We start from the raw sequence: 27,694 nt of genomic DNA on the forward strand, positions 1-27,694 counted from the left end.
GCAACAACAAACATATTTACAACATCGGTTCATACAATCCAAATTAGTACATGAGCACACCACTGTGTTCAAAGTTCAAACGTAAACTAGTAATACAATACAAACAACATCTTTGAGCAACAACAAACATATTTACAACATAGGTTCATGCAATCCAAATTATGATAATAGTAGTTCTACTAGTTTAATGTAGACATCCATTTTCTCGCAATTTACCAACCACTGTTTCCCTTCCGGCACTTCCAGCCGCTGGAAGATCCATCGTCATTGCTCTTACGTGGGCGGAGTCTTTCTTTCATTGGTTGTTGGTGGAGATGACGTAGCCCGTTCTTGATGATTAGGATTCTACGGTACAACTCGTAGCTAACATACCCGTCCTTTGCCGCGTACTCAAGGTGTATCGGGGAAAGTGGCTTTCACTCCCAGAACTGGTGCTTCTCCTTTGGGAATGATTTCTTCATGTTCTTGTATGAGGGGTCGATGATGGCCGTTGCAAGGTCAGCCATGGAGTCCCTTTCTCCACCACCCTTGATGCAGAATAGCCTCTGGATGTCGACGTGGTGCTCGTCTGGAATTCTGATGCATGCACGGGCAAGCATGGTCTTGTCGTTCCTCGTGTCCACGCTAGTGAAAGTTACCGCTTTCCGTTGAAGGAAGTCAACTAACGCCTGGGAGTGCTCGGACCTGCAGTAGTGGTATACAAGGACATGCTCGCGCATGGAAAGTTGGACGACGGTGATTCCTTGTCGTATGTAACTGCTCTTACGTGTGTACTCGAGGTCGAGGCCGAAGAACTTGTTCTTCTCCTCCTTTAGCCATTCTTCGTACTTGTTGATGATCCGCTCCACGGTCCTTGGGTCATTGGTGTAAACCACCTCAAGCACGGTTGTACCGTGGGTAGTGATGTGTTCGGTGAATGTTGTTAGTTCCCCGCCGTCCATGGCTGGAGGTGTGCGGTGGTGAACTGCGGCCGGCGAGAAACTTTCGAGGAAGAGGATGAAATGGAGTCAGAAAAGTGAAAGGGTTGTTTTGTCGTGCAAAAAAGGAAACCGCCAAAGAACAGTTGCTAGTCAAGCGGCGGTTCCAGGCGTAGAATTTCGGAAACAGGGTTTTTTTTATCTTTTTTTTTAGATTTTCACTTGTCATTGTTCATTGAATTTTCTTTATTCATTGTGTGCTGCCTGCGTGATGCCTCTTTGGCTGTGATAGTGGTCGTGTAAACGTTAGAACATTCAGCAGATGCATGGTCGTGCCTTTGTTGTGAAACGTTTTTTTCAGTTAATAATCTTCCTTGGTTAGGGATGCACGGTTTTTATGTTATTCTGTGTACAAGTGTGTTTAGGAAAAGTTGAACTAAATAAAGTTTGGACTTGAAAACACAGTCCTGTTTGGTTTTTAATTGAGATATGTTTCACTAGATGGTTTGAATAAGTTTGATAACATCGTATTGCTAGAGGTTTTGAATCACAAACTGATTCTTGTTTTGTTTCATTTTTTAAAATAAAACTTTTTGTGTTTTGGTTTTTTGAATTGTGAACTTTTCAAAGGATAAGAACTACATTTTTTTGATTGAATCATTTCGATGGTTCAAACAGTATTTGTTTTAAAGGATCATTCCGATGGTTGAAACAGCAAGTTGAGTGTCTATAAGAGCTACATAAGTTGCAAAAGAATATTCCTATAGTTCAAGCAAGCACATGGTCCATAATAGTTAAATTACTCTACCATCCTATCTAGCAAACTTATAGTAATCAGTGTTTTGCTCCTGGAGGCATCATGATGAAACGAGCGTTGAACATTCTAGGAGATGCACTGTTTGCTTCCATTTTAGGTGCTGGTTCCGACGGAATCTACATGATGCACTGAATGATCATGGACACAGAATGGTCATTTCGCTCTTTGAAAGTGATTAGAACAACGTTCTTTTCAATGAAGGATGCAGCTGATATGAAGTCTCTGAAAGAAGACTTTTGTATTACCATCCTGCCATCGTTTTTGGAGATGTAGTACGATGAAGGAGTGATGACATGTGTATGTTCATCAGGAGCTTCAAGGGTTACCCTGCCATTGGTTGGCATGTCCACCCATCTCTTCAGTGTTGAGACAACGCTCCTCGGAATTTTCTAGAAGAAAATCGAAATTAAATAGAAATTAAAACCGTTGATTTGTCACTTGGGCAATAAATAAAAGGATGTCTGAATATGGTGAGTGCACAAACATTAAGAAATTCCATATTCGAAGTAATATAGTTCCTGGCATGTTCAGGTTTGTGTGTAAACAGATAAAACAACATATTAAGAGAACAACGGAAGTTTTGTTGTTTTAGGTTTGAATAAATAGGTTTTTTATAATTTTACTTATAAGCAATATTATGTCGGTATTGTTTATATTACATATGAGCAAAATACTTTTGGTATTTTAACAAGGACAGTTGTAACCAACCATGACGTAGTCTTTGGTATTAGTGTGAGTCGGGACATGGACAAATGAACGACAACGGATGAAAGTAGCTCCGAAAAGGCGTTGTAGAAAGAATCGTGTCTAGTCATAGGTGAGCTCAATATCCTTAGAGTAGACACAACAGTGAACATGGTCGAAATCGTCAGAAGAAAGATCATCGAGAGCTAGAAAAAGAAAAGGCTTTTAAAGTTAGATAAAGTTACATCCAACACGGGGTTAATATTATTCAGTTCGATTCATGCATATAAAATTACAGCGAAAGAAGATAAGTCTGTAATGTTTGTAATATTAAATACCTACCAACGTGGGGTAATGGAATCAGCCTTTTGTTATCTCGATATGTTTGTATTTCGATATTGAGACCCTAGTCTGGTAGTTCAAATTCTATGCAGTGTCCTGAGGTATACTTAGAGCTACGTGTGTGTAGCGCCAAAGTTGTACGGGCGAGATACTATGGGTTTCATGCGAGAGGCACGTGTGTGTAGGACGTAGAGTTACTGTTGGTTTTATGTGAGGCACGTGGATTGAGCAAAACGGAGGCATGGAATTATAGTCAGTACAAGCACGGTTGTGGAGGTACGGGTATAGTGAGAGACGCATCTGTGCAGCACCAAAGTTGCATTGGCGATCACGCGTGCGGAGCACGTAGAGTTACTTTGGGTTTCAAGTGAGGCACGTTGATCAAGCAAACAGAGGCACTGCAGTCAGTACAAGCACGGTTGTCTGGAGGCATGGTTTTGAACCCACTTGCTAGTGTCAAGATTCTTGAGGCACGGATGTACGGCAGTAGAGGCATCGGTCCGAATATCTGGTTAGAGGGGCTCAGTTAATGATGCACAGGTGTGTAGACACTTAGTGAGTCACGCTTGTAAATAGGTCAGTTGCACACAGTAGTGTAGTTTTGTGGCATCATGCAGAACTGGTGTACGGAGAGGAACTTGTGTACAATAGCTAGGATGTTCTGAATGGACAGAGCGGTGTTTGATGTGAAATGGAGGCAAGGATTTTTTTTTCAATGTGGTTAAGGTAACAAAGTTCTCGTCGCTTGTGACTGTGTACCGAATTATCTTCTGCAATATTTATGAATTGCTCATGCCAATGTTTAATAAGCATTATACTGAGAGTTTACAATGATATCATCACATATTCTTGTAAATGCACGGTTCATCTTGTAAAGGTTGAGTATGAAAATTATAATACAATATCGTGCGAGATATCTCTCGTTCTATAATCATGGATACAATATATGCTTGCTCAGTACTGGGACATAAGTTACTAATTGCATTTAGACATAACTTACTAATTGCATTTAAACATGCAAAACGTAGTATCCATTTGTACATGAGCACACCACTATGTTCAAATTTCAAACGTAAAATAGTAATACAATACACACAGCATCTTTGAGCAACAACAAACATATTTACAACATAGGATCATACAATCCAAATTAGTACATAAGCACACCACTGTGTTCAAAGTTCAAACGTAAACTAGTAATACAATACACACAGCATCTTTGAGCAACAACAAACATATTTACAACATAGGTTCATGCAATCCAAATTATGATAATAGTAGTTCTACTAGTTTAATGTAGACATCCATTTTCTCTCAATTTACCAACCACTATTTCCCTTCCGGCGCTTCCAGCCGCTGGAAGATCCCTCGTCATTGCTCTTACGTGGGCGGAGTCTTTCTTTCATTGGTTGTTGGTGGAGATGACGTAGCCCATTCTTGATGATTAGGATTCTACGGTACAACTCGTAGCTAACATACCCGTCCTTTGCTGCGTACTCAAGGTGTATCAGGGAAAGTGGCTTCCACTCCCAGAACTGTTGCTTCTCCTTTGGGAATGATTTCTTCGTGTTCTTGTATGAGGGGTCGATGATGGCCGCTGCAAGGTCAGCCATGGAGTCCCTTTCTCCACCACCCTTGATGCAGAATAGCCTCTGGATGTCGACTTGGTGCTCGTCTGGAATTCTGATGCATGCATGGGCAAGCATGGTCTTGTCGTTCCTGGTGTCGACGCTAGTGAAAGTTACAGCTTTCCGTTGCAGGAAGTCAACTAACGCTTGGGAGCGCTCGTATGTAACTGCTCTTACATGTGTACTCGAGGTCGAGGCCGACGAACTTGTTCTTCTCCTCCTTTAGCCATTCTTCGTACTTGTTGATGATCCGCTCCATGGTCCTTGGGTCATTGGTGTACACCACCTTGAGCACGGTTGTACCGTGGGTAGTGATGTGTTCGGTGAATGTTGTTACTTTCCCGTCGTCCATGGCTGGAGGTTCGCGGTGGTGAACTGCGGCCGGTGAGAAACTTTTGAGGAAGAGGATGAAATGGAGTCAGAAAAGTGAAAGGGTTGTTTTGTCGTGCAAAAAAGGAAGCCGCCAAAGAGCAGTTGCTAGTCACGCGGCGGTTCCAGGCGTAGAATTTTGGAAACAGGGGTTTTTTATCTGTTTTTTAAGATTTTCACTTGTCTTTGTTCATTGAATTTTTTATTCGTTGTGTGCTGCCTGCGTGATGCATCTTTGGCTGTGATAGTGGTCGTGTAAACGTTAGAACATTCAGCAGATGGATGGTCGTGCCTTTGTTGTGAAACGTTTTTTTCAGTTAATAATCTTCCTTGGTTAGGGAGGCACGGTTTTTATGTTATTCGATGTACAAGTGTGTTTAGGAAAAGTTGAACTAAATAAAGTTTGGACTTGAAAACGTAGTCCTGTTTGGTTTTTAATTGAGATATGTTTCACTAGATGGTTTGAATAAGTTTGATAACATCGTATTGCTAGAGGTTTTGAATCACAAACTGATTCTTGTTTCGTTTCATTTTTGAAAATGAAACTCTTTGTTTTTTGGTTTTTTGAATTGTGAACTTTTCAAAGGATAAGAACTACATTTTTCCGATTGAAGCATTTCGATGGTTCAAACAACATTTGTTTTAAAGGATCATTCTGATGGTTGAAACAACAAGTTGAGTGTTTGTAAGAGCTACATAAGTTGCAAAAGAATATTCCTATAGTTCAAGCAAGCACATGGTCCATAATAGTTAAATTACTCTACCATCCTATCTAGCAAACTTATAGTAATCAGTGTTTTGCTCCTAGAGGCATCATGATGAAACGAGCATTGAACATTCTAGGAGATGCACTGTTTGCTTCCATTTTAGGTGCTGGTTCCGACGGAATCTACATGATGCGTTGAATGATGATGGACACAGAATGGTCATTTCGCTCTTTGAAAGTGATTAGAACAACGTTCTTTTCAACGAAGGATGCAGCTGATATGAAGTCTCTGAAAGAAGACTTTTGTATTACCATCCTGCCGTCGTTTTTGGAGATGTAGTACGATGAAGGAGTGATGACATGTGTATGTTCATCAGGAGCTTCAAGGGTTACCCTGCCATTGGTTGGCATGTCCACCCATCTCCTCAGTGTTGAGACAACGCTCCTCAGAATTTTCTAGAAGAAAATCGAAATTAAATAGAAATTAAAACCGTTGATTTGTCACTTGGTTAATAAATAAAAGGATGTCTGAATATGGTGAGTGCACAAACATTAAGAAATTCCATATTCGAAGTAATATAGTTCCTGGCATGTTCAGGTTTGTGTGTAAACAGATAAAACAACATATTAAGAGAACAACGGAAGTTTTGTTGTTTTAGGTTTGAATAAATAGGGTTTTTTTATAATTTTACTTATAAGCAATATTACGTCGGTATTGTTTATATTACATATGAGCAAAATACTTTTGGTATTTTAACAAGGGCTGTTGTAACCAACCATGACGTAGTATTTGGTATTAGTGTGAGTCAGGACATGGACAAATGGACGGCAACGGATGAAAGTATCTCCAAAAGGGCGTTGTAGAAAGAATCGTGTCTGGTCGTAGGTGAGCTCAATATCCTTAGAGTAGACACAGCAGTGAACATGGTCGAAATCGTCAGAAGAAAGATCGTCGAGAGCTAGAAAAAGAAAAGGCTTTTAAAGTTAGATAAAGTTACATCCAACATAGGGTTAATATTATTCAGTTTGATTCATGCATATAAAATTACAGCAAAAGAAGATAAGTCTGTAATGTTTGTAACATTAAATACCTACCAACGTGGGGTAATGGAAGAAGCCTTTTGTTATCTCGATATGTTTGTATTTCGATATTGAGACCCTAGTCTGGTAGTTCAAATTCTACGCGGTCTCCAGCACGAAGTTCATAATCAACTGCAAAGATGTTCCACTCACCACCGCAGAACTTTGTGTAGTTTGCCCTATGCTTAAACAAAGCATTGTAAGACCTTCCTTCATGTGTAAGAAGGGCTGGCTCTACCTGTTGTTTATGCAATTTTCTTGCTTCTTTCTTCTCTTCTTCAATGTATTCAGCGAGAAAAGCTCTGACATTACAGGGTACATACTGAAAAATAGTGCAAATAACAACCTGTAAATATAAATTTGAACCTGTGTACTGTTAACGTTAAAAGTTTTCTTAAATTTGATATGAATTTTTGATAAGAATTACAGATAACAACATAATTGTATTATAAATTAAAGGACTATATTAATCAGGGCATAGACAAGCAAACTAATGGAAATTGAAAACACAAGGCAGGTGCGAAGAAGTGGCAGCAGGGGGACCTAGTGTAGGTGCAAGGGGGTATGTGTGACAGTGACGATTTTTACTGTGTTGTAAGCAACTAATTTGTTAGTGATGCTTACTAACCATGCGGCTCCAGCAATTTTCATCAAGAATAACCTCAAACTCCTGGATAACTTCAGGGTGTGGTTCGCAAGGGCCGTCTGGTTGGCGGCAGGCAGGGCAATTCATACCTAAATATTTCAGAAAAGCTATGTTAAGAAAACAAGAATATCATAACAATTTAAAAACAAGCTTCAACGTGGAAGGTAGACAACGGCTAGCTTCAAATATGGTAGCTATATTGAAGGCAGGCAACAACTACAAATTTACCATAAATCTTCTCATCTACTCCTTCGAGAAAAGCAGTATGACAGAGTTTATAACACTTGTTTAGATTTTCAAATGGTTTTTATATTCCGTTAGAGAATGAAGTCGTTGTACCGGATCTGATGCTTCAATAACTATCAAATGAAAAACCTAAACATAAAACGTAAATACGGATCGGAGCATGCTGCTTACGCATATGCTTTTTACCTGTGACAGAAGATGAACGAGGGTTGACGAACGGAGATTTGGGTAGGGGAAGCTTAGGGCAAGCGCACACGGCTAGCAAAATCTACGAGAGAAGCAAGGCTTGGAAGTTAATCAAGAGGCCCAATAAAAACTCTTCAATAACTTGTTTGGAATGAGACTGTGTGCGGGGAAGAAGCACGAACCTTAAAAGTAGGCGGACGGATAAGGAAGATGGCTTGTGATGGGAAGCTTAGGGCACGTACCCACGGCCAGCAATCTACGAGAGAAGTATGGCTTAGAAATTAATCGATTATGTGCGGGTTAGAAGCACGAACCCTGGAAGCAGGAGACGGAGAAGAAGCATGAACCCTAGAAGCAAGCGACGGAGAAGGCGAATGAGTTGTGTTGTGCCTGAGGGAGTCGGAGCTTATTGAAATATAAAGGAGATGGGAGAGATCAAGAGTAGTAATGAGTGCTTTTTGTTTTACTTTTTATTCTACGAAATGGAATGAATGCTGGTTGTAGATGGTGTGCATGTATTCCGAGGTGTTACGGGGACACGAGATGTTTGACTCATCCAGCTGCCTCCCATTATAGTTGTCCAGCTGTGTTGCATCCGAGCGGAGTTTTTTACGTGCCTATGCTGCCTCACATACTTTTTGCGAGGCACCGTTATACATGCTAAAAAGCATACTCCTGCTTCTGTGTTTTAATTTTTTTAATCACATGTTTAATCAGATATGGTTGGGTGTGTATTTAGGAGAGGAACGGTGATGATGTTATTAGATGCACGGTCGTTGTAGCAGGACAGGCATGGTCAACACGTCGGGGGAGGCAAATTGAGGGGAGTCATGATGATTCCTAATGAGAGGCACTTTTGTATCTGGAATGGAGTCATGGTTCATGACTCCGTTATTTCAAAGAAAATCAAGCATTTGTTGACCCAGGGATCCACTGTTTTTATGTACATTGGGTTTAGGCGGGAATATCTATGATAGCCCACAGTTATTTTATATGTGAGAAGCATGGACAGACATAGAGATGCAGGTCCATTGATATCACTGAGGTTTGTCTTTAAAGCAAAGTGGAGGCACGCGTGTGGCTTTTGTGCTGGCCGAACCGTGCTTCTATTTTTCTTCAGTCCCCGTGTTGTATTTGTACGACAAGGTCATCTTGTTTGCTTCCTCTGATTGTTCTCTCGGTCAAAAGATGTGCTGGTGACCGATGGGATGGCTATTTATTGTTAGTATTCATTGTGCCAGATACCATGCTAGAGTCAATCTAGGTGCTCCTCGATTACAGCGTGGCAGTCCTGACTTTTGAAGTGCATGGTTTCACGAGCTGCAGAAGCATAATCGTCCATTCACCGTTTCCTTAGCAATTAAATGGGTGCATGGTAGCTCAGCCATCTCTCCCCAAAGGTTAAGTAGTGGTCTATTCCTGGAGTTTATCGCGTCTTATTCCCTTCAGAGAAGTGCAGGTAGCTCCCGTCATCATCGACTCGTACGAGAAGCATAGTCAAACTCCATTATTGTCTCAGCCTCGGTTCCATGGACGACTTCAGGAACACTACTGAGCGTCTCTCTATAGTTGCTGATGGTAATACTAAGCTCGATGTGTTGTACACCAATGAGCCCCACAAGGTGGAGGAGATTCTTACTCTCTATGAGGAATGGCTGCGTGAGGACAGGTACAAGTTTGTTGGTCTTGATCTGGAGTACACACGAGAGGATTATTTTGATCGTAGTAGAAAAGTTGTCGTTATGCAACTGGCGATGCGCAAGCATGTTCTTGTTTATCACTTGTGCAAGGCCAGGACAGAGTGCGTTGCTTTGAAGGATTTCCTTCGGAACAAAGGTATAATTTTCACTAGTGTCGACGTCAGGAACGATAGGGATGTTCTCGCAAACAGTTACCTCAAAATCCCAAGAGAGTGTCACATCGACCTTCAAGAGGAGATCATGATCAAAGGAGGCAACCTAAGGGATTCAATGGCAGATTTGGCAGGAGCCGTCATAAACAAATCTTACTTGAGTATGAAGTCGTCTTTTCCACAAGGTCTGCATGACTACTAGGAATGGAGGCCGCTTTCCCTTGAACACCTGAAATATGCGGCAATTGTAAGTGAAAATTTTGTCTTTATATTTTTGTTTTATTGCAACAACAGTACTTTTTCCCCTTAGCGTAAATCTTCATTCGCATCCGCTTTTTATTTTAGGATGGGTATGTCAGCTACGAGCTCTACTGCCGAGTTCTTTCTATGAAGGACATGATGCATCCTCGTTGTCTTCCCGACCCCGGACGCCGTTGATGCTTTTGAGTAGAACTCCAATTGAGTATAATCGTCCAGGTGGTGTGAGCAGAATGGATTCCTGGAAGACTTTAATTTCTTTTTTTGTATAATTAATGAGTACTTTTAGTTTAATCGGAGTACCGTCTCATGTTATGTGAATATAATTTCTTATGTTTTTTCATGTTACAAGTTCATTGTTGACGTTTACGCGAGTTCATGTATATTTAGAGAACCTGTTGAAGTGGCGCATATGTATTGTTTGGGAGAAGCACATTTTGAGTTTGGGTTTTATTCAGTGCCGTTTGATTGTGTTTGTATTGTTGTCTTTTACACTTTTGCACAAGAGAGGCACGTCTGCTAATGTACAAGGCAACATTTTTTTGCAATCATACGAGGCAACATTTTAGTTTCGTTTCTTTGTGTGCTTTAGGACCGTGCCTTGAGAATCCATTCATCCGTGTATGTTTAGGCTTCACTTCCGTGGCTTCTTTCCGTCTATGCATGTACATCCGTGAGACATGCCATGTGTATAACGTGCTGGTTTCATACGGCAGTTCCTCTTGACACTACGCATCCATGCCTTTGCCACCACTCTTTTGTGCGTCCAGGTTGTTTGTACCCGTGCTTCGATAACTATGAGAAGACGCAATTCCGTGTCTGTATACACTGTAATTCGGTGTCTCCTGTACGTGCATTTGTGTGTCTCAGGCGTCATGCTGGCTGTGACTCTACGTGCCTCTGGTGCCAGTCCGTGTGGGGACGCATATGTATTGTTTGGAGAAGCGTGTTTTTTGTTTGGCTTATATTCACCGCTGTTTGTTTGTGTTTGTATTGTTGTGTTTTACACATTTGCACAAGAGACGCACGTCTGGTAACGTACGAGGCAACATTTTTCAGTTTCTGTCTTTGTGTTCTTCGTGACCGTACCTCACATGACACACGTGATGTCTCTATGTGGTGGTGTCACACGGCAGTTTCTCTTCAGACTACACAACCGTACCTCTGCCATCACTCTTTTGTGCGTTCAGGTGGTTTGTACCCGTGCCTCGAGAACGCCAATTTGATAGCCGTACCTGTGCGACAAAAGTCATAATTCCGTGCATGTATACGCTGCAGTTCTGTGCGTCTTGTACCTGCATTCGCTTGTCTCGGGAGACATGCTGGTTGTGACTCTACGTACCTATGGTGCCAGATGCCTGTCCGTGAGGGGATGCGGTGGCTGTGACTCGTCATGCCTGTGCTTCTACACATCCTTGCCTCTAGTCACTTTAAAAATGTGGCTCTTTCACTTCTACCATTGATTCGCTGCTTGTATTTGATGTATCCTCATGTGATACACTTCACGTGTCTATGTGTCTGCGGTGTCACATGGCTGTCCCTCTTGAGAGTTTGCAACCGTGCCTCTCGAACAGAGTGTTCTTACCGATGCCTCTGCCACCTCTCTTTTTTGCATCCAGATGATTTGTATGCAGAGGATTTGTATCTGTGCCTTGATAATGCCAATTCGAAAACCGTGCTTGTGTGTCGGAGAAGCTGCAATTCCATGTCTGTACGCAGAGGGTGTCTAGTCGTGGCTCGAGAATGTTAATTGCAAGGCTGTATTCGTGCCTTGCCAAGTCGAAGCACGTGCATGTAGAGGTTTCGTTTCCGTGCCTTTGTTGCCTGCATTCACGTGTTTACGGCGAGTTGCTGCATGTATCTCTACATGCATGTGGTGATACCCGTGCCTGTGGAATAGACACGTATGTGCATCATGCGCCTGCATACCTGTGCCTGATAGACACGTATGTGCGTGTTGTGCCTGCATACCCGGGCTTCACCTGAAACCAGCCTTGACTATCGAGGGACAGATGTTGTGAATCTAGCTAGATGAGGCACGGATGAGTTTTGGCCTTCGGATCTAAGGCATACGGCTGGCCGTTTGTTTGCTTCATTGGATTCTTCCGTTGGTGAGTTTTTTTCAAAGGAGGAATTGATGACCGATGTGCCGGCTGTTCGATGTGACTATTCGGTGTGTCAGTTACCGTAAAATAAAGTTAGAGGCTCCTCGATTTCTCCACGGCATCAAATTTTTGTGCATAGCCGTGACTTTACGAAGTGCATGGTTTTATGAGCTTCGGAAGCACAACCGTCTATTCGCTGTTCCTAGTTCACATGTTAATGCGCATTGTAACTCAAAGGTCCCTCGCCAAGGTTAAATACTGGTCGTGTTTGTGAGGTTTTCACGTCGTATTGTAGCCACATAACATTAGTCAGTTCCCAGCCTCCTCGCCACTCCCCAACCTTGTCGCAGGGTCTTAGGAATCTCCATTGGCACCGTGCTTCTCGTTGCCATGGACGACTTTTTGAACACCACCGAGTACCATTCTATAGTTGCCGATGGTAACACGAAGCTCGACGTGTGGTACACCAACAAGCCTGGTAAGGTGGAGGAGATCATTCGCTTGTACGAGGACTGGTTGCCCGAGGAGAAGCACAAGTTTGTTGGTCTCGGCATGGAGTTCACGCGACAGGAATTTTAGGGGCGTAGAAAAGTCGCTGTCATGTAGCTGGCTATGCGGAATCATGTTCTACTCTATCATTTCTGCAGGGCCAGGACGGAGTGCCCTGCCTTGAAGGATTTCCTTGAGAATAGAGGTATAACTTTCTCTAGTGTGGGCGTCAGGAATATTAGAGATGCTCTTTTTCAAGATTTCATCAGAATTCCAGAAGGGTACCATATCGACATCCAAGAGAAGTTTATGATCAAAGGTGGCAAAGAAAGGGACTCCATGGAGGACTTAGCAGGAGCCATCATTGACGAATCTTATTCGAAGCTGGAGTCATCTTTTCCAGAACTTCTTCGTCACTACTGGGATTGGAAGCCACTTAGATTTGATCACCTAAAATATGGAGCTACTGTAAGTGAAGATTTCATTTTCGTTAGTTTCTACCTTTGTTGCTAGAACAGTACTTGTTTTGTTTGTATATTCATGTTTTAATTTGATTTTCCTTTAGGAAGGGTATGTGAGCTATGAGCTATACCGCCGGTTTCTGTCGATGAGGGACATCCTGCATTGTCGTTGTCTTCCCGATCTCAGATGGCGAGGTCGTTTCTGAGGAGTAGTCCAGGTGGAAGTGCTTGCATGATGGATTGTGTGATGAATTGGTTATTTGGTAGTTATTGTATGGGGTAGTATTACATAGACTGATGAATTTGTAATTGTGGTTGTTTTATTTTGAACCGGATGGAGTTGACAAGTTTGGAAATTTAAGTTTATTTTCGTTCCATTTTGTTTTCCTTGATTGGGTGCCTTCAAGAATATTTTCCTCTATGATTTGTTGCTATGAGTTGGTATAAGATGAGATGTATTAATAGGAGCACTAAGATGTGCACTCTCGTGATTCTAGGCAGCGCACAGTTGTTTGTTCAGGGAGGCATTGTTTTTGTTTTAGGCAAGGTACGCTCTGGTCTTATTAGTTTGCTAGCTTCTTCACTGACAGGTAGGGGCTTTACTTTCCCTTTGTGTTTGTACTGTGTTTGGCACGGTTGTTTTTATATTGAATATAGATTTTCTCACTTTGCTGTCTGTTTCAATATATGTTGTCTATTTCAGTATATGTTCTCTGTTTTAGGCACGGTAATCCAGTGTGATACTTGTTGTGGGAGTATTGTGTTATCGACGGTTGCGTTTCTGTCTTTCTATTACTGTGGTGGTACTTTGATTTTGAAAGGCATGGCCGTGAAGGCATTGGATGCATTGTCGTATGTTTGGTAGAGGCGTTATCTTTCTTTTCGGTATTAAATTCGGAGAGGCACTACGTTATGTTTGTATGAGTCACTGTCATGGTTGTATGTTCTGTAATATTTTCTAGTTATTCTGTTAGTGAAGTCACGGCTGTTTAGTTAGTGGAGGCATGTGCTATGTTATGTTGAGTCAGAGTTCTGTCTGTTGTTCGCAAATGCTTTCTCTTACACGTTCGCTCGGAGAGGCACGTCTACGATGTTACTCAAAGGCATGGTCGTGCCTTTCTTTCGAAACATTTGCTTTCACTTATTTGCTGAGAGAGACTCGTCATTGAAACTTGTGAGGTCACGGACCTTTTACAGTTTTAGTCACGGTCGTTCTTCTGTTTTGTTTTTTTTAGTTTAGTCGTCTATCACAGAGGATGGTTCTTATTTCGTTAACTTGAGTCACGGTCGTGTTTCCATGACTCATTTGGCTTGGGGAGGGACCGGTGTTAAGCTGTAGAGAGGGGACGGTCCTGTGTTAACTGGTGGCGCACTTTTGTGTGTTAGCTTACTTGTCAGTGGTTAGAGAGGCACGTTCTACGTGGATAAGAGGCACGACAGTGCCTCTGTGATCCGGATTACTGAAGGTGAGTCATTTAGCTCCTTAGTCAGATTCTTACGTATTGATAGTGTTTTTCCTCTGTGTTTCAATTGTTTCTTTTATTATGTCTTATTGAAGTGAGTGGTGTTCTAGTGCAAGGAAGTGATGTGTTGAATATCATGTTTAGAACTTTTGGAAAAAATACGATTCTTATTTGTAAATGTTTGCTGTTCAGGAATTTAAGACTTGACCATTTGAACGCACAGCTGTGTTTAACGGTATCCATAGCAGATATCTTGGACGGACACAAAAATAGGTGAAACATTGTTGTGATTACATATGATTCGATATGGCTGGCTGAAACAATGTTCGGATGGCTCCAGCTAAATTAAGGCTAATTTAAGCAGTAGTCATCTTCTTCCAACTCTCCTTCTTTCGCGCTGGATATTGTACTTGTCGAGGACGATGCTCAGTGCCACAAATACATGGACTGTGTTGTGGTTGGATGTTATCATTTTGTAAGTTAGTTGTTATCTCATCGGTTTCACATGGATCTGCAAACACATAACCGTGCAAATTAATAAAATTTATTGCAAAACTTAAAGTTCAGCTGGCTTGGATGAACATATGTTGATGTGTTGTCAATGAGAGTGAACTTACATTATTGATAAAAAATGAATTATTATTCATATTAATGAGCGGCATCAAATGCATGGTGTAAATAGCACTATCATCCCTGAAAATTGAGAGCATTAATGTCTGTGATTAGAAGGTGAACAGTAGTTATGGGATGTGTAGTGGAACAAAAAGATGCATGGTTTAAATGAGGTAGAGCTACAGATAAAAGAAACTTACTCTCTGTCTGAGTTACATACACTCTGCACAGGTTTGACATGAAAGGAGGCCATGGTGTGAGGATAATTGTTGTAAGCAGAATGGTAAGCTCTCTTGAGGTTTTCGATGACAATGTCCGAGTGTTCCTTTATACCGTCGCAATTGATATAAGGACATAGAATTTTGAAGCGATGCATTGCAAGATTCACGATGATGAGGTAGATAAAATGTGGTTCCTTTCTCATAGGTATTAAGACCTAAAACAATTGATAGGGAATAATATCATTGTAACAAGAAAAACTTGTAGAATCAAAGACGAACACTGGGCAGATAGAGTGAGTAGGGTGAACTCACGATGTTACATTTGTTGGGCAGTCTGTACCCAATAGTTTTTTCCACAATCTGTTCCTTGAGTAGTTATGTGCTTGCTCCTAGAACTTTAAATTTATCCTGCAGAAAATTGTAGCTGTGTCACTCAGTGTGGTACTAGTAGTAACTGTGGTTTGTTATTATTATTTATGAGAAGGGAGAACTTATAGAAGCGTCCATGTACATTATATGCTTGTGCACAAATGCTGGCGTTGCGTAGAATTGTTCTTTCATCAGCAACGCTGAGTAAGCATCGACCACGAATGAGTGGATATATCCGTATACCTTCATTGACAAACCTAAAGTTCGATGATCGGCCCAACGTCGATCGACAGAGAATATCCTCTTGCTGTAAAAAACAAATGAATTTTAAATCGTAAGATTTTCTTTTTAAAGATAAGATGAAACGATTAGCATTATTAAACGAAGGGACCAAAACTTTACTGTAACAGGAACAATGAATTCATTACCTTTCATTTTTCTTGACACCTGGCGTATTGTCGACGATTGTTTCATACACTTCTTTCTCCTCGTTTGTGGAATCTCTTATTTCCAAAAGTTGGCAGTGATCTTGATGGCCATTCCCTTGGTCAGTGAATCGAGTCTGTTCTAGCTCAGAATGATGTTGGTGAGGCTGGAAGACATGACCACCGGAGTTCAATTAACCATTACTAATTTGCAGACGACCCTCATTATAATTATTGTTTCTTTGTAACATTAGGCGTTGTGGTTGGTGCTGCATGCGCTGTTCTAATGTTCTGACTGTTGGATTACCAGTTGAGCTTGAAGGAATATCTGTTGGAAAATGCTGGAGAGTATGGCCGGAATACTGCATGCTGTTGAACTGTTGTTGCAAGGCACTGTAAGTTTGCCCATTAGACCCGCCTCTGTGTGGTTGCTGATTGTTCTGCTCTTGAGGTTGGCGTTGTTGGCACCGTCTAGTGCTGTTATTCTGAGCATCATTGTGTTGGGGGTAGTGGGCATCACGGACAGTGGGTTGTTGCTGGTACTGCTTGTGACTTTGGTTGTTCCACGCATATGGTGAGCGCTGGCTTTTGTTTGAACCGTCGTTATTCTGAGCACCAGGATGTCGGTAGAAGTGGTTTTTGATACTAGGAGTTGGTTGGTTGTAGTGTTGGGACAAGGGAGTTGCTGGTAAACTTTGGGACAAGACAGTTTGAGTTAAACCTGTAGAGTATGACGTATCAAAGGCCTGTGTGGGGTGGCTACCGCCTGACATTGATCCTGATCTGCTGGGTATAGGTGGCTCTGGATAGTTAGAAAGGGAAGATCTAGCTGACGAGCTTGAATTATTGGCCAAGTGTGAGACAGTATCAGGTTGGCATTGTTGTGATGCTACTTGGTTATGAAAGGGTTGTTTCTTTTCTTGTTCAATGACTCTGTCAAGTTGTTCATAGATAGATGGGTCAGACCATATTTGATCATCATCAATGAATCCACAATTAAGGAGGCTTCTGTGGTTGTCAGCTTGTAGAGACTGGTTGTTTGCAGTTTCTGTTGAATTATGTGGAGGCTCCAGTATCCTAACTCTTTTAATAGGAGGCGATGTACTCTTGTTACCTGGATCTTCTGACTGCTTTAAGGACCTCTTGTGAGGTGCCATTTGTGGTTCCGGTTCTGGCGGATGTGCGCTTGTGGTAATAGAGACGCTGTCTGTGGGATCAATAGGTGGTTGCTTCGTACACTGTTCATGTTCTTCTGCAATGTTATTGTCTTCTGCATTGACAGATGGTGCAGCAACCAATGGAGCATCACTAGTGGATGGAATTGCTTTTCCCGTGTCCAGTACTGAGCCAGAACCGCTGGCAGAATCACTGGGGACTTCTACTGTAGGAGGAAGGGAGGAAGTAGCTCTCGTGCGTTCTGTTTCAGCAATGTTCTTCTCGTCACTCAAAGTTGAAACAAGATGGACCTTATCTTCCTGTAGCGAAGAAGAACATTGTCCAGTGACATTGTTTGATTTTTGTACAGGCTGGGATACAGTGAGGCTTTTTGTGTTGGTTGAAGAGTTGTTGTGAGCGCTGTCAGAACCGCTGGACCGTGCAGTAGTTGGTGACGTTTTCCCAACATGATAAACAGGTGCTCCAAGTGTATCTGTTGGGATTGGATCAGTCAGTAATTGTTTGTCAACCACAGAGTGCGAGACTGATGTTTCTGTTGCAGTAGGTTTTGCTGTTTCCTCCAGGAGTTTTTTCAGTGGGTTTGTTAGAGAGTTGTGGTCTGCGGATCCTCCAGCAGATTTTTGGGTTTCAATCGGTACAGAACACTCAGATGAATTTTCACCTGTCATTATAATTGCCCCGCTCTTGAGCATCTCGGTTGTTGACATGAAGGGGTCATGGACCGGCAAGCCATCAAGGCAGTTGTGCAGATGGTTATGAACTTTATCCAGATGAATCTTGGCTTGTTCATCAATGTCCTCTTTGTTGTGGTAGATCCTGTTCACTTCCAGTAGCAACTTAATCTGGGTTGATGATTTTAGGTGTGAAGATAGACGAATTTGGGACTGCTCTTTTTCGTACGGATTCTGGGATTCTGGGTCAGGGGTATCGCAGCAACCCTTTAAATTTTCCAGGGAGTATGATGTGGCGTGAAGGACACTGGTTGAGGCACTGCTGGAAGAACTTTGACTGCTTGTCGTGCTAGAACTTGGAAGCGTAGAATATGTTGAAGGGAGCGATGAAAAAGTTTCTTTTTCATTTGAGTTGTCCTGTTGCAAGTTACAATAAATGCCCTGGTCTCTGGTCTTGGTTTATTTTGCACTAAGATCCCTACCAAGTGAAAGGAGCTTCTCCAATTTCTGCTCGAGAACTGGTTGAAACCGTGAGAAAAGTTCTGTGTACATTTCATTGATAACTTTGGCAATTTTCATCTTGGCCTGGAATTGAAAGAAAAACCATCAGATATTATTAACACCGAGAATGAAAAGAAGTTATTAATACCGAAAATGAAAAATATCTTGTGAACTACTGTACGTTGTGTCAATAATTGCAGAAAGGCATGGAATAATGTGCGCAGAAGGACACATGGTGTGCTGCGGGAAGCGCGGCTAACAAAGTCCATGAATCATGGTGAACACATTCTTTGAAAGAGCGCAGTCGACCTACCTTACGAAGCATGGTTGATCTCCCGTCTTAGGGAAGCAGTGTTACAATTAACACGAAGGCATAGCTGACGTACTATAGGAAGCACTTCTTTGTTTAACACAAAGGCATAGTTAACGTACTATAGGAAGCACTTGTAGTTTTAACACAAAAAGCACGGATGACGTACTATAGGGAGCACTTCTATATTTAATACAAAGGCACAGTTAATGTTCTATAGGAAGTACCTGTATTTTTAACAGAAAAGCACAGGTAACGTACTATAGGGAACACTTCTATATTTAACGCAAAGGCACATCTAACGTATTATAGGAAGCACTTCTAGTTTTAACACAAAATTACAGCTAACGTACTATAGGAAGCACTGTTAGTTTTAACGCAAAAGCACGGGTAACGTATTATATGAAAGCACTTCTTGTTTTAACACAAAACCACAGCTAACGTACTATACGAAGCACTGTTAGTTTTAACGCAAAGGCACGGCTAACGTATTATAGGAAACACTTCTAGTTTTAACACCAAAACACAGCTAACGTACTATATGAGGCACTTGTATATCTAACACAAATGCGTAGTTAACATAGTATAGAAAGCACTTTTATATTTAACACAAAAGCACGGCTAACGTATTATAGGAAGCAGTTCTGGTTTTAACACAAAAGCACAGATAAGTCCTATGGGAAGCACTTGTGGTTTTAACACAAAGGCACAGATAACGTCCTATAGGAACCACTTTTATATTTAACACAAAAGTACAGCTAACGTAGTATAGCACTTCTATATTTAACACAAAAGTGCAGCTAACGTCCTATAGGAAGCACTTCTGGTTTTAACACAAATGCGCAGTTAATGTAGTATAGGAAGCGCTTTTATATTTAACACAAAAAGCACAGCTAACGTACTATAGGAAGCACTTATGTTTTTAACACAAAAGCACAACTAACGTATTAAAGGAAGCACTTCTATATTTAACACAAAAGTACGGCTAACGTCCTATAGGAAGCACTTCTGGTTTTAACATAAAGGCACAGCTAAGGTACTATAGGAAGCACTTTTATATTTAACACAAAAGCACAACTAACGTACTATAGGAAGCACTTCTGTTTTTAACACAGAAGCACAGCTAACGTCCTATAGGAAGCACTTCTGGTTTTAACACAAAAGCACAGCTAACGTAGTATATGAAACTTTCTGGATGAACACAATAGGACATGTATCTGTTTCGTAAAAACTTAGGGAACATCATTTCAAACATAAAATCATGTGCAGAAGCTGGAAATCACTTACGGAATAAAGTTTTTCTTGAGGCACAAATTCTTCTATGTATGCTTCTAGTCTGGGACTCATTTGGAAAAATGGCGCCTGAAAGCCAGCGGTGGTTGGAAAGGTGTGCGTCTAATGTCTTTCAGCTGTCATGTGGAAGGAAAAAATTACAGTCAAGTCAAGTTAATATATGGCAGCTAAGTCATTATGTTGAGTCGAAAAGTTCACCAATGAAAATGATGAAAAGTTGACTCACCGTGTATTTCCCAAAAATTTCGTCCTCCGTTGACAGGCTGTCTATGTTAGCATAATTCTTAATGGCCTCTGTGTCCCACATGACAAGTCTTGCAGGAGTGTCAGGTTGCAGCTCCATAATCTTCGTATCCAGGTATTCAAAATACGTTATCTGCAAGTGAGGAAGTGGTAAAATTTAATCATGTTCTTGTAGCTTCTTGTGGGTATAAAGAAGTGTACAAGTTAGTGAACAAACCACTGGTATCAGGAGGCAGCCACACAGGGCGCCTGCGAATCCTTTGTTCTTGAAGGTCTGGAGTGATGTCACCAGTTTCTCTCTGACAGCATTGGACCAATCATATGATGGTATGTTACTTGCTGGTCCTTCTAGAGCGGCTAAATAGTCGGGGCTAACGCAATCATATGTCGTTGGGCATAGAAATACCGCTGTTGCAAACATCACGAAAACTTGTTGAAACACTTCTCCTGTCAGCTCTGGGGTTATGAGATCAGTTAACTCTCTGATGTTTGGAGCATGCCCAGCACACCGAGTTTCAGACTTAACCTGACATCTGAAAGCTTCTGAGCATTTTCTAGGGATAATGTGCCCGCCCAGTGGAATTCCTAAGATCCGGTGCACAGTGTACGAGTTGATAAGGAATCTGTATCCACTAGGCAGTATGAAACACCTGAAAGGGCAATCAAAATAGCGGACAAGCCAGCGAACGAAACACCTTGGAAGCTCGCGACAGCACAGATCTAGTAGGTACCCAAAACCAATATCTCTGACTAGTTGTTTTTGTGGTTCTGTTAGCTTTTCACAGACAGAAATGAATTTCTGGAAGCTAAGTTTTGTGCTGAATTCTTCTTCGTATTCACCCGTTGCAGCAGCTCTACGGACAGAGATAAGAAATGACTTTTAGCAAATTTATTGTTGAACCACATGCTTTTTCTGGCAGAAGCTTACATATAAACGCCGAGTCGGCAAAACAGAGATAAATATTTAAGTTGTGATTAAAAATGCAGATAGAAATGAGAGGCATTGATTTCCAAAGAAATTTCAACGACACACGCGAGATGCATGATAAAAACACCTACTTCGAGGCAGCAAGCTGCTTCTTTGTCCTGTACTCCTCAAAAGCTTTTTGTGCGCTGCATGTTTTAACTCGATCCTTAGTCTCTCTGTCTCTAGTTGGTCATGAACCATGAAATCTTGGGTGACAATCTCCGTGCCATCGACAAACTGAGCCTGAGTCTCCGACAGCTGTGGGGTGGAATCCATCTCATCGAACTCTACATAAGAGGTCATGAGACATCATCGTTATCAGGTCAGCTATGTACGACAGTTGTTAGCAGTCCATGTGAGACTATCATCAACAGACTGGTTAGCTAAGACGGGTTCTAACTCTGAGTTAGTAACTGCTTTGCAAAAATGGACGTAAATCCTTTGGATCTCTGCTATAGATTGCGGATCTATACAAATAATTTGACCTGTCTCTAGTTGGTTAGCTAAGACGAGTGCTTAAGTTTTGCATGGCTGGAGATATAACTCAAGTTAGCAAAACCACGGCACAAGCATGCAGTTTGCATGGTTAAAGTGAGGTTAGCTGAGTCCTAATTTTAAATCCGTAACCTCTCTGCTGTTAAGACGGCGCAACAGTTTGAGCACGGACCAGCTGAAGATAATTGGATGCGGAACCGATATTCAAATCACGCCCCACCTGTTGTGTTGCGCACATGCGGTGTGTACGCAGCCCGCAGAATTGCTAGCACCGGTAATTTTTTTTGTTCAAACGTTGAATCGGTGGCATAATCATGGTGAGAATGCAATGGATTACCTGAACAGGATATCCAAGGCGAGTGAGATGAAGGAGACCGATAATTTTTCAGTGACGAGCGAAATCTGCGGAGGGATCAGGATTGGCTTTCCTTTGGAGAGCTCGCCTGTCGCCACCGATGCTAGATGGAGAGAGATCTGGAACTCATCTGCAGACGACCCCTAAGTTAGTCAAATACTTGAAGGAACTATTTGAGAGCCCACATGTCAGTATGAGCTTGAAGTCCACCTACACATTTTCACACCTCAGATGGAGGTACTCCTTGTAGGACTCATATAAGGCCGACCCCACAAGTTAGTGAGAGACTTAGAGGAATTAGTAACTGAGATCCCACTTGTCAGTGTTGTGGACGGTCAAGTGAAGTCGACCTACCACATCTCGTCACGCCCAAAAAACATGCCCATCTCTCATGCATCGCAAAACTCACCCCACCTATCAGGTTATTCTTCTCCTGCACGCAAAAAAATGAAGTAGCCTCTCTCTTTCTTTCTCTCTCTCTCCCTCTCTCTTTCTCTTTTATCTCTCTTCGAGATTCAAAATCATTGAAGGGGATCGCTGACAAGCTGCAGGGAAGCAGATCCCTCCACAATTTAGAAAGGTGTGACTTCCGAACAATCAGCGCATAAGATTCGGACATCAAAGGTTAGTAAAAAAATTTATCAATGCACCTTTTGCGTGGCGATTCCTGATACACGAGATTCAACTCATTGAGGAATTTGTTGTGGTCGGGATTCATAGAATAAAACTGTTTAGTTTTACACTATAGCTTTGATTTGAATTTGTTTTTTGTTTTGTATCCTCTCGTCCTTGTAATACGATGTTGTTACTTTTGTTAGGTTTCATGGTTATCTTTGTGTTAAGTGTTGCACAGGCAAATTAGCATGAGAGGATCTCACTTTGGTTGAGGTTGTAGTTTAATGAAAAATTAATATATGTATATATTTATATTTGTTAATTACATAGAACTAAAAATATATCTAAAAATATATCTCTGTTGATAACGACTTCGAAAAGTTTTAACACTGATACTGTAGGTTTATAACCTTTATATTTTTTACGTCTCTTTTTCGGGGCAGATGTTCAGGAGTGCGTCATCTGGTCAGGACAACAGGGACGGTCGGTCTTTGAACGACATCGGCAAGGATTATGGGAGGCAGGTAATAGTAAGGCAGTTGAACATTAGTGTTTGGTCTTTTATTCCTGGGACGTTTGCTGTCAAGGTGTCACCACTGAGAACACCAAATAGTAGATCATTAACAACAACAAAAATGATTTATATATCCTGGATGAATGCTGTAATATCTGTTTATCATGTGCATCTACTTTGCAGTTGAGTATCGAGAGGTGGAAGAAAAAAATTACTACAAAACGAGAAGAAGATCAAGGATGCAGATGCTGTCAAACACGCACATGCCATGCGGGCTGGAATAATTGGAGTCAAGAGTGAGATACAAGTTCTTGGCAAACGCCCCAACCAGGAGCATGGTGTGCAACAGACACCTGTCAAGAGGAGCATTCTAAGCAGCATAGACTCCTCTAAGCAGATTGTCCAGGTAACGACGAAAATTTCAAACGCTGGTTTTAACGTATGTGGAAGTTTTAGTCGCACGTGCCTCTAATTATTTTTTGGATTGAAGACACAGATGCCCACAAAGGCGTAGAGTGGGTGTTGTGACGGCCCAGCGTTTGTAGGCGGTCATAATGAAGAGGTGCAGGGTAACAGAATTTCCTTTGATGCAAGCAGAAGGATCATTGGCAACAAAAGCATTGGTGTTCAAGGATTCGGTACGGTTTGCACAAGCAAGAAGAGCCTAACGACAAAATCAAACATAGGAGCAATAAGCTCTACCATACAGCAGAATCAGAAAGCAATACAGGTGACAGCATATATGAACGTGCAACAACATTTAAAGCAAATGTATATTTTTTTGTGAGCAATTTTTTCTTTGTTTTCGTCTGGTATATTTAAATTGCAGTATCTTCCACACGCAGGTGTGCGAGGAAGGAAGCAAGTATCGCGGTAGTCCACGAATTGATGAAAACATAAGGCAAGGTCCTTTGAAAGGATCACCTGTGGCGTTCAACATGAGGGGTCCTTCCAAAGGATCTCCGATGTCATTCAAAATCGTTAGTGAAATCACCAATGCATGAAGGTTGTCGCCAAGATTTGCTGGACAAGAGATGCATGGGAAAACAAAGGTGATGTCAGAACTATGCTTTTTCAATTCAACACACAAACAGTTTTATGGGAGAACATGGTAATGTGGAAAACAGGAGGACGGCTGTCTGTCTTGTACGGCTGTATGTGCAGTTGTTATTTTATATAGGTTGTTGTTGTGCGTCTCCGGTTGTATGGTGTAAACAGAAGCACATATGTGCCTCTTTGTGTAGATGTGTGTGTAGCATGGTCACATTCGTCATGTGAACAGTGCCTTTGGTGTACTGCTTATACTCGGTGAAGAGGCACGGGTCTGGTTTTGGTATACCAGATGAGCCCTGATGAGTCATTTAAATCTTTTGTTTAGAAATAAAAAAAATGCATATGCTGCTCTGGATATCTAATTATGTTTCTTGCCATGTGTTCAGGATTTGGCGGAGGGGATAACAGATGAGGGGAAGAAATGTCATAGTTCTCCATCCATTTCGAAGGAAACGCAACGTTCACAGCAGCAAGTAGCGTACAGCGCCAGCACGGATTACATGGTAGAAGCAGCACAGTCCCTTGGTTGCTCGAGTGCCGGAGAAACAGGGAGCAGCATTGCACAATCCAACATTGGAGAGGCAGACTCATTTATAGATTTGGTCGTGGCATACAGAAACGATTCTGCTGGGCGTGACAAACAACGGAGCAGCAGCAGCTCCGCTGTAAGTGGACCTGTGGCTGGTGATGAGACTGATGTCGTCAGAAGTGAATGCGATCAGACGAACGAAGACACGGTAGATAGAATCATCATGGCGCCGCCGACCATTGTAGAGAAAGAAATGGATGACATGTTTAAAGATTTCATATACCCAACGATTCAGGAGGTCACCGAAGCGGTTGAACCAGAAGGTGGTATGGTATTCGGATCATTGGATGAGTGCTTTTTCTTTTTCTGCAGATATGCTAGAAAGGTTGGGTTTGCTGCCAAGCGATCAACGAGCAGAAGATTGACATATGATCAACAGCTTGACAAGCAGGTTTTTCAGTGCACCAAGGAAGGGCAGAATAAAACAACTGAGAGACATGTTAAGGAGAGAAGGAGCAACTGCTTGATCCAGACAAGCTGCCCTGTCCAAATAACAGCCAAGAGGGATACAGATAGGAGGAAATGGTATCTGAAGAATGTGCGTCTAGAGCACAACCACGAGCTTCACCCATCTGATTGGATGCTGAAGTTCATGAGATGCTATAAGAAGATGACACCTCAGGAGAAATTCTTTATACAAGTGCTGCAGAAGGCGAGGTTAGAACCAAGGAAGGTTATGCAGATTTTTGCTGCCATGGGGAAATCGAGGCGAGAAATTATGTTCGACACGATTGACATAAGCAACATTGCATGCCGGGACAGGGCTGGAGAGCGCGGCACTGATATCGCAGACACCATGAAACTGTTTGCTGATATGCAGAGGTGGAGGCTGGGATTCCACCATGTGGAAGAGACAGAGAACAATGTAGTGCGCAGCCTGTTCTGGACAGACTCCTTGTGTAAGATGAATTATGATCTATATGGAGAGTTCGTGTCTTTTGACACCACATTCTCTACGAATATATATGGCTTGCCATTTGCACCAATTATAGGTGTCAACAACCACGGGTCGACCGTCCTATTTGGAGTAGGCCTTTTGAAGGATGAGAAAATAGGGTCATTCAAGTGGCTCCTAAGCACGTTTGTCGAGGCAATGGGAGGTAAAGAGCTGAAATACATAATTACAGACCAGGACCAGGCGATGAAGACTGCAATAAAGGAAGCTCTTTTGAGGACGAGGCACAGGTTCTGCTGGTGGCATATTAGGAAGAACCTGAAGGAAAATAATGCAGCAGTGTTTGCGCAGCACCCAGGGATGTCGGATGATATATTTCGAATCGTCAAAAACTCACTAGATCAAGACGAGTTTGAGCGTGCCTAGAAAGCAGCAATTTCTCTGCACAAGGCAGAAGGCAACAAACATCTGAACAGGCTATGGGAACTCCAAAATTTTTGAGTGCCGGCCTACTTCAAGGACTGTTTCTATCCTTTCTCGTCAACAACCACTCGCAGTGAGAGTACGAATTCGATGTGGAAGAATTACGTCGACCACAAGGACACTATAAAAAGGTTTGTTGTTGTGTATCACACGATTCAGCAAAATTGCCTCGCCACGCTTGACAAGAAAAGATACCAAACAGAAGAGAAGGCGCCATCACTAGAGATGGGTTTTCCGATTGAAAGACAAGCAAGTCAAGTATACATGAATGAAATTTTCAGGAAATTCCAGCTGGAGCTACGGAACCGGACTTACTTCAAGTGCTCTGATCTGGCAAAGGGGAGGCAGTATTTTTTAGAAAAGATTATTGATCCTGGAGATAAAGTGTGGAGACCTTATCCCAGCGAGGAATTTGACAGGTCTGAGTTCAGGGTAGATGTAGATGAGCAAAAAGAAATATACAGTTGCAGCTGCAAGAAAATGAGTAGGGATGGCATTCAGTGCTACCATGTCCTTAAGGTGATGGACCAAACAGGCATGATCGATCAACTTCCAAAATCCTTTGTCATCCCCAGATGGACCAGGAATCTATCAGAGAGTGTGAAAGTTTTGTCTACTAGTCAAGGTGATAGCATCACCATACAAGATGATGAAACTATGAGATTCGGCCTCGCTTACACTGAGTTGTCGGATATCTATTCAAATGCATGCAGAAAAGAGAAGGCATACCGTGTGATGCGTGAGTGTACGGTAGATATGAAAATAAAAGTCATGGTGGCACTTGCCGAGGAACCAGACACAGGCATTCTTGTCCAAACTCTCAAGAACCCTCCCATGAGTGGCTCAAAGGGTACGAAAAAAGGAGATCAAATCAAAGCTGGTTCTGAGAAGAAAGGAAAAGGCTACAAAGCCGCAACCAAGTGCGGCCGTTGTCGGGAAAAGGGTCACAGGAAAACAAACTGTCCGGATAACCCAGAAGTGCAGGAGAGGATGAGGATTGAAGAGGAAAAGGGGAAATCGCAGCAGGAGAAGAGGGCAAGGTCAATGAAAATGGCCGATAACACCGACAACACCATCGAGGACATCAAACGGCTCAGGACAATGCACTCCAAGCCCAGGAGGAAGACGTCAAATGCCAGCAATTCCAACGACCGCACTGACAGCAGGGAGCATTTACCAAAGTCTTGCATCTACGCCAGAATCAAACATCACACAAGCCAGGCACACAGAATGCGTGCAGGGAAGCCCGGGACAAGGCACGGAATCTGCACAGTCCATTTTCAGAAAGGAAAGGTCTGAGTGGAGACTTTTTGGTACCGGAGAACAGTATGAATAGAAAAATTAAAAGGTAATAATGCAGCTTAAACAGGACGTGAGCAAAAAATAATGATGACCGCAATATTTCGCTTTGTTTTTATGTATGAATATTAATTTTACAGGTAAATAGGTTGAATAGCTACGCAGAAGGGTGGGTTTGCACAAGGGTCGAGAAGGAAGAATGGATTGTTGAACATTCAAAAACAAGGCCGCACGTGGAGCGATGAAATAGCAAGAAATTGGTGGGGATTGTTTATTTTCTTGTGATGTGGTTATAAGAACGGGTTGTAAGTTAATTTGCTGCAGTTATAGAAACAAAACCAATTTAAATAAGAACGCCT

General features: G+C 42.0%; 4 protein-coding genes and 1 pseudogene across 4 annotated transcripts; 3 read left to right on the top strand and 2 right to left on the bottom strand.

Annotated features, from left to right (window-relative positions):
- Window positions 1–416: 416 nt before the first annotated feature.
- Window positions 417–941, bottom strand: LOC147963830 (uncharacterized). The gene has a single exon (XM_087529721.1). It carries the CDS (start codon window positions 939–941, stop codon window positions 417–419), a length of 525 nt encoding a protein of 174 aa, XP_087385847.1.
- Window positions 942–4,079: 3,138 nt separating this feature from the next.
- Window positions 4,080–4,740, bottom strand: LOC147963831 (uncharacterized). The gene is made up of 2 exons (XM_087529722.1): window positions 4,574–4,740; window positions 4,080–4,491 (listed from the first exon to the last, which is right to left on the bottom strand). Exons 1-2 carry the CDS (start codon window positions 4,738–4,740, stop codon window positions 4,080–4,082), a joined length of 579 nt encoding a protein of 192 aa, XP_087385848.1.
- Window positions 4,741–9,150: 4,410 nt separating this feature from the next.
- LOC147963832 (uncharacterized) lies at window positions 9,151–9,675 on the top strand. Its single transcript, XM_087529723.1, has one exon. It carries the CDS (start codon window positions 9,151–9,153, stop codon window positions 9,673–9,675), a length of 525 nt encoding a protein of 174 aa, XP_087385849.1.
- A 2,551-nt stretch (window positions 9,676–12,226) lies between these two features.
- LOC147963833 (uncharacterized) lies at window positions 12,227–12,992 on the top strand. The gene is made up of 3 exons (XM_087529724.1): window positions 12,227–12,372; window positions 12,484–12,793; window positions 12,891–12,992. Exons 1-3 carry the CDS (start codon window positions 12,227–12,229, stop codon window positions 12,990–12,992), a joined length of 558 nt encoding a protein of 185 aa, XP_087385850.1.
- A 9,126-nt stretch (window positions 12,993–22,118) lies between these two features.
- LOC125516503 (uncharacterized) lies at window positions 22,119–27,479 on the top strand (annotated as a pseudogene).
- Window positions 27,480–27,694: the final 215 nt, after the last annotated feature.

The sequence above is a fragment of the Triticum urartu genome, chromosome 6A, assembly GCF_056163025.1.
Source record: "Triticum urartu cultivar PI428250 chromosome 6A, HENAU_Tu73, whole genome shotgun sequence".
NCBI lineage: Eukaryota > Viridiplantae > Streptophyta > Magnoliopsida > Poales > Poaceae > Triticum > Triticum urartu.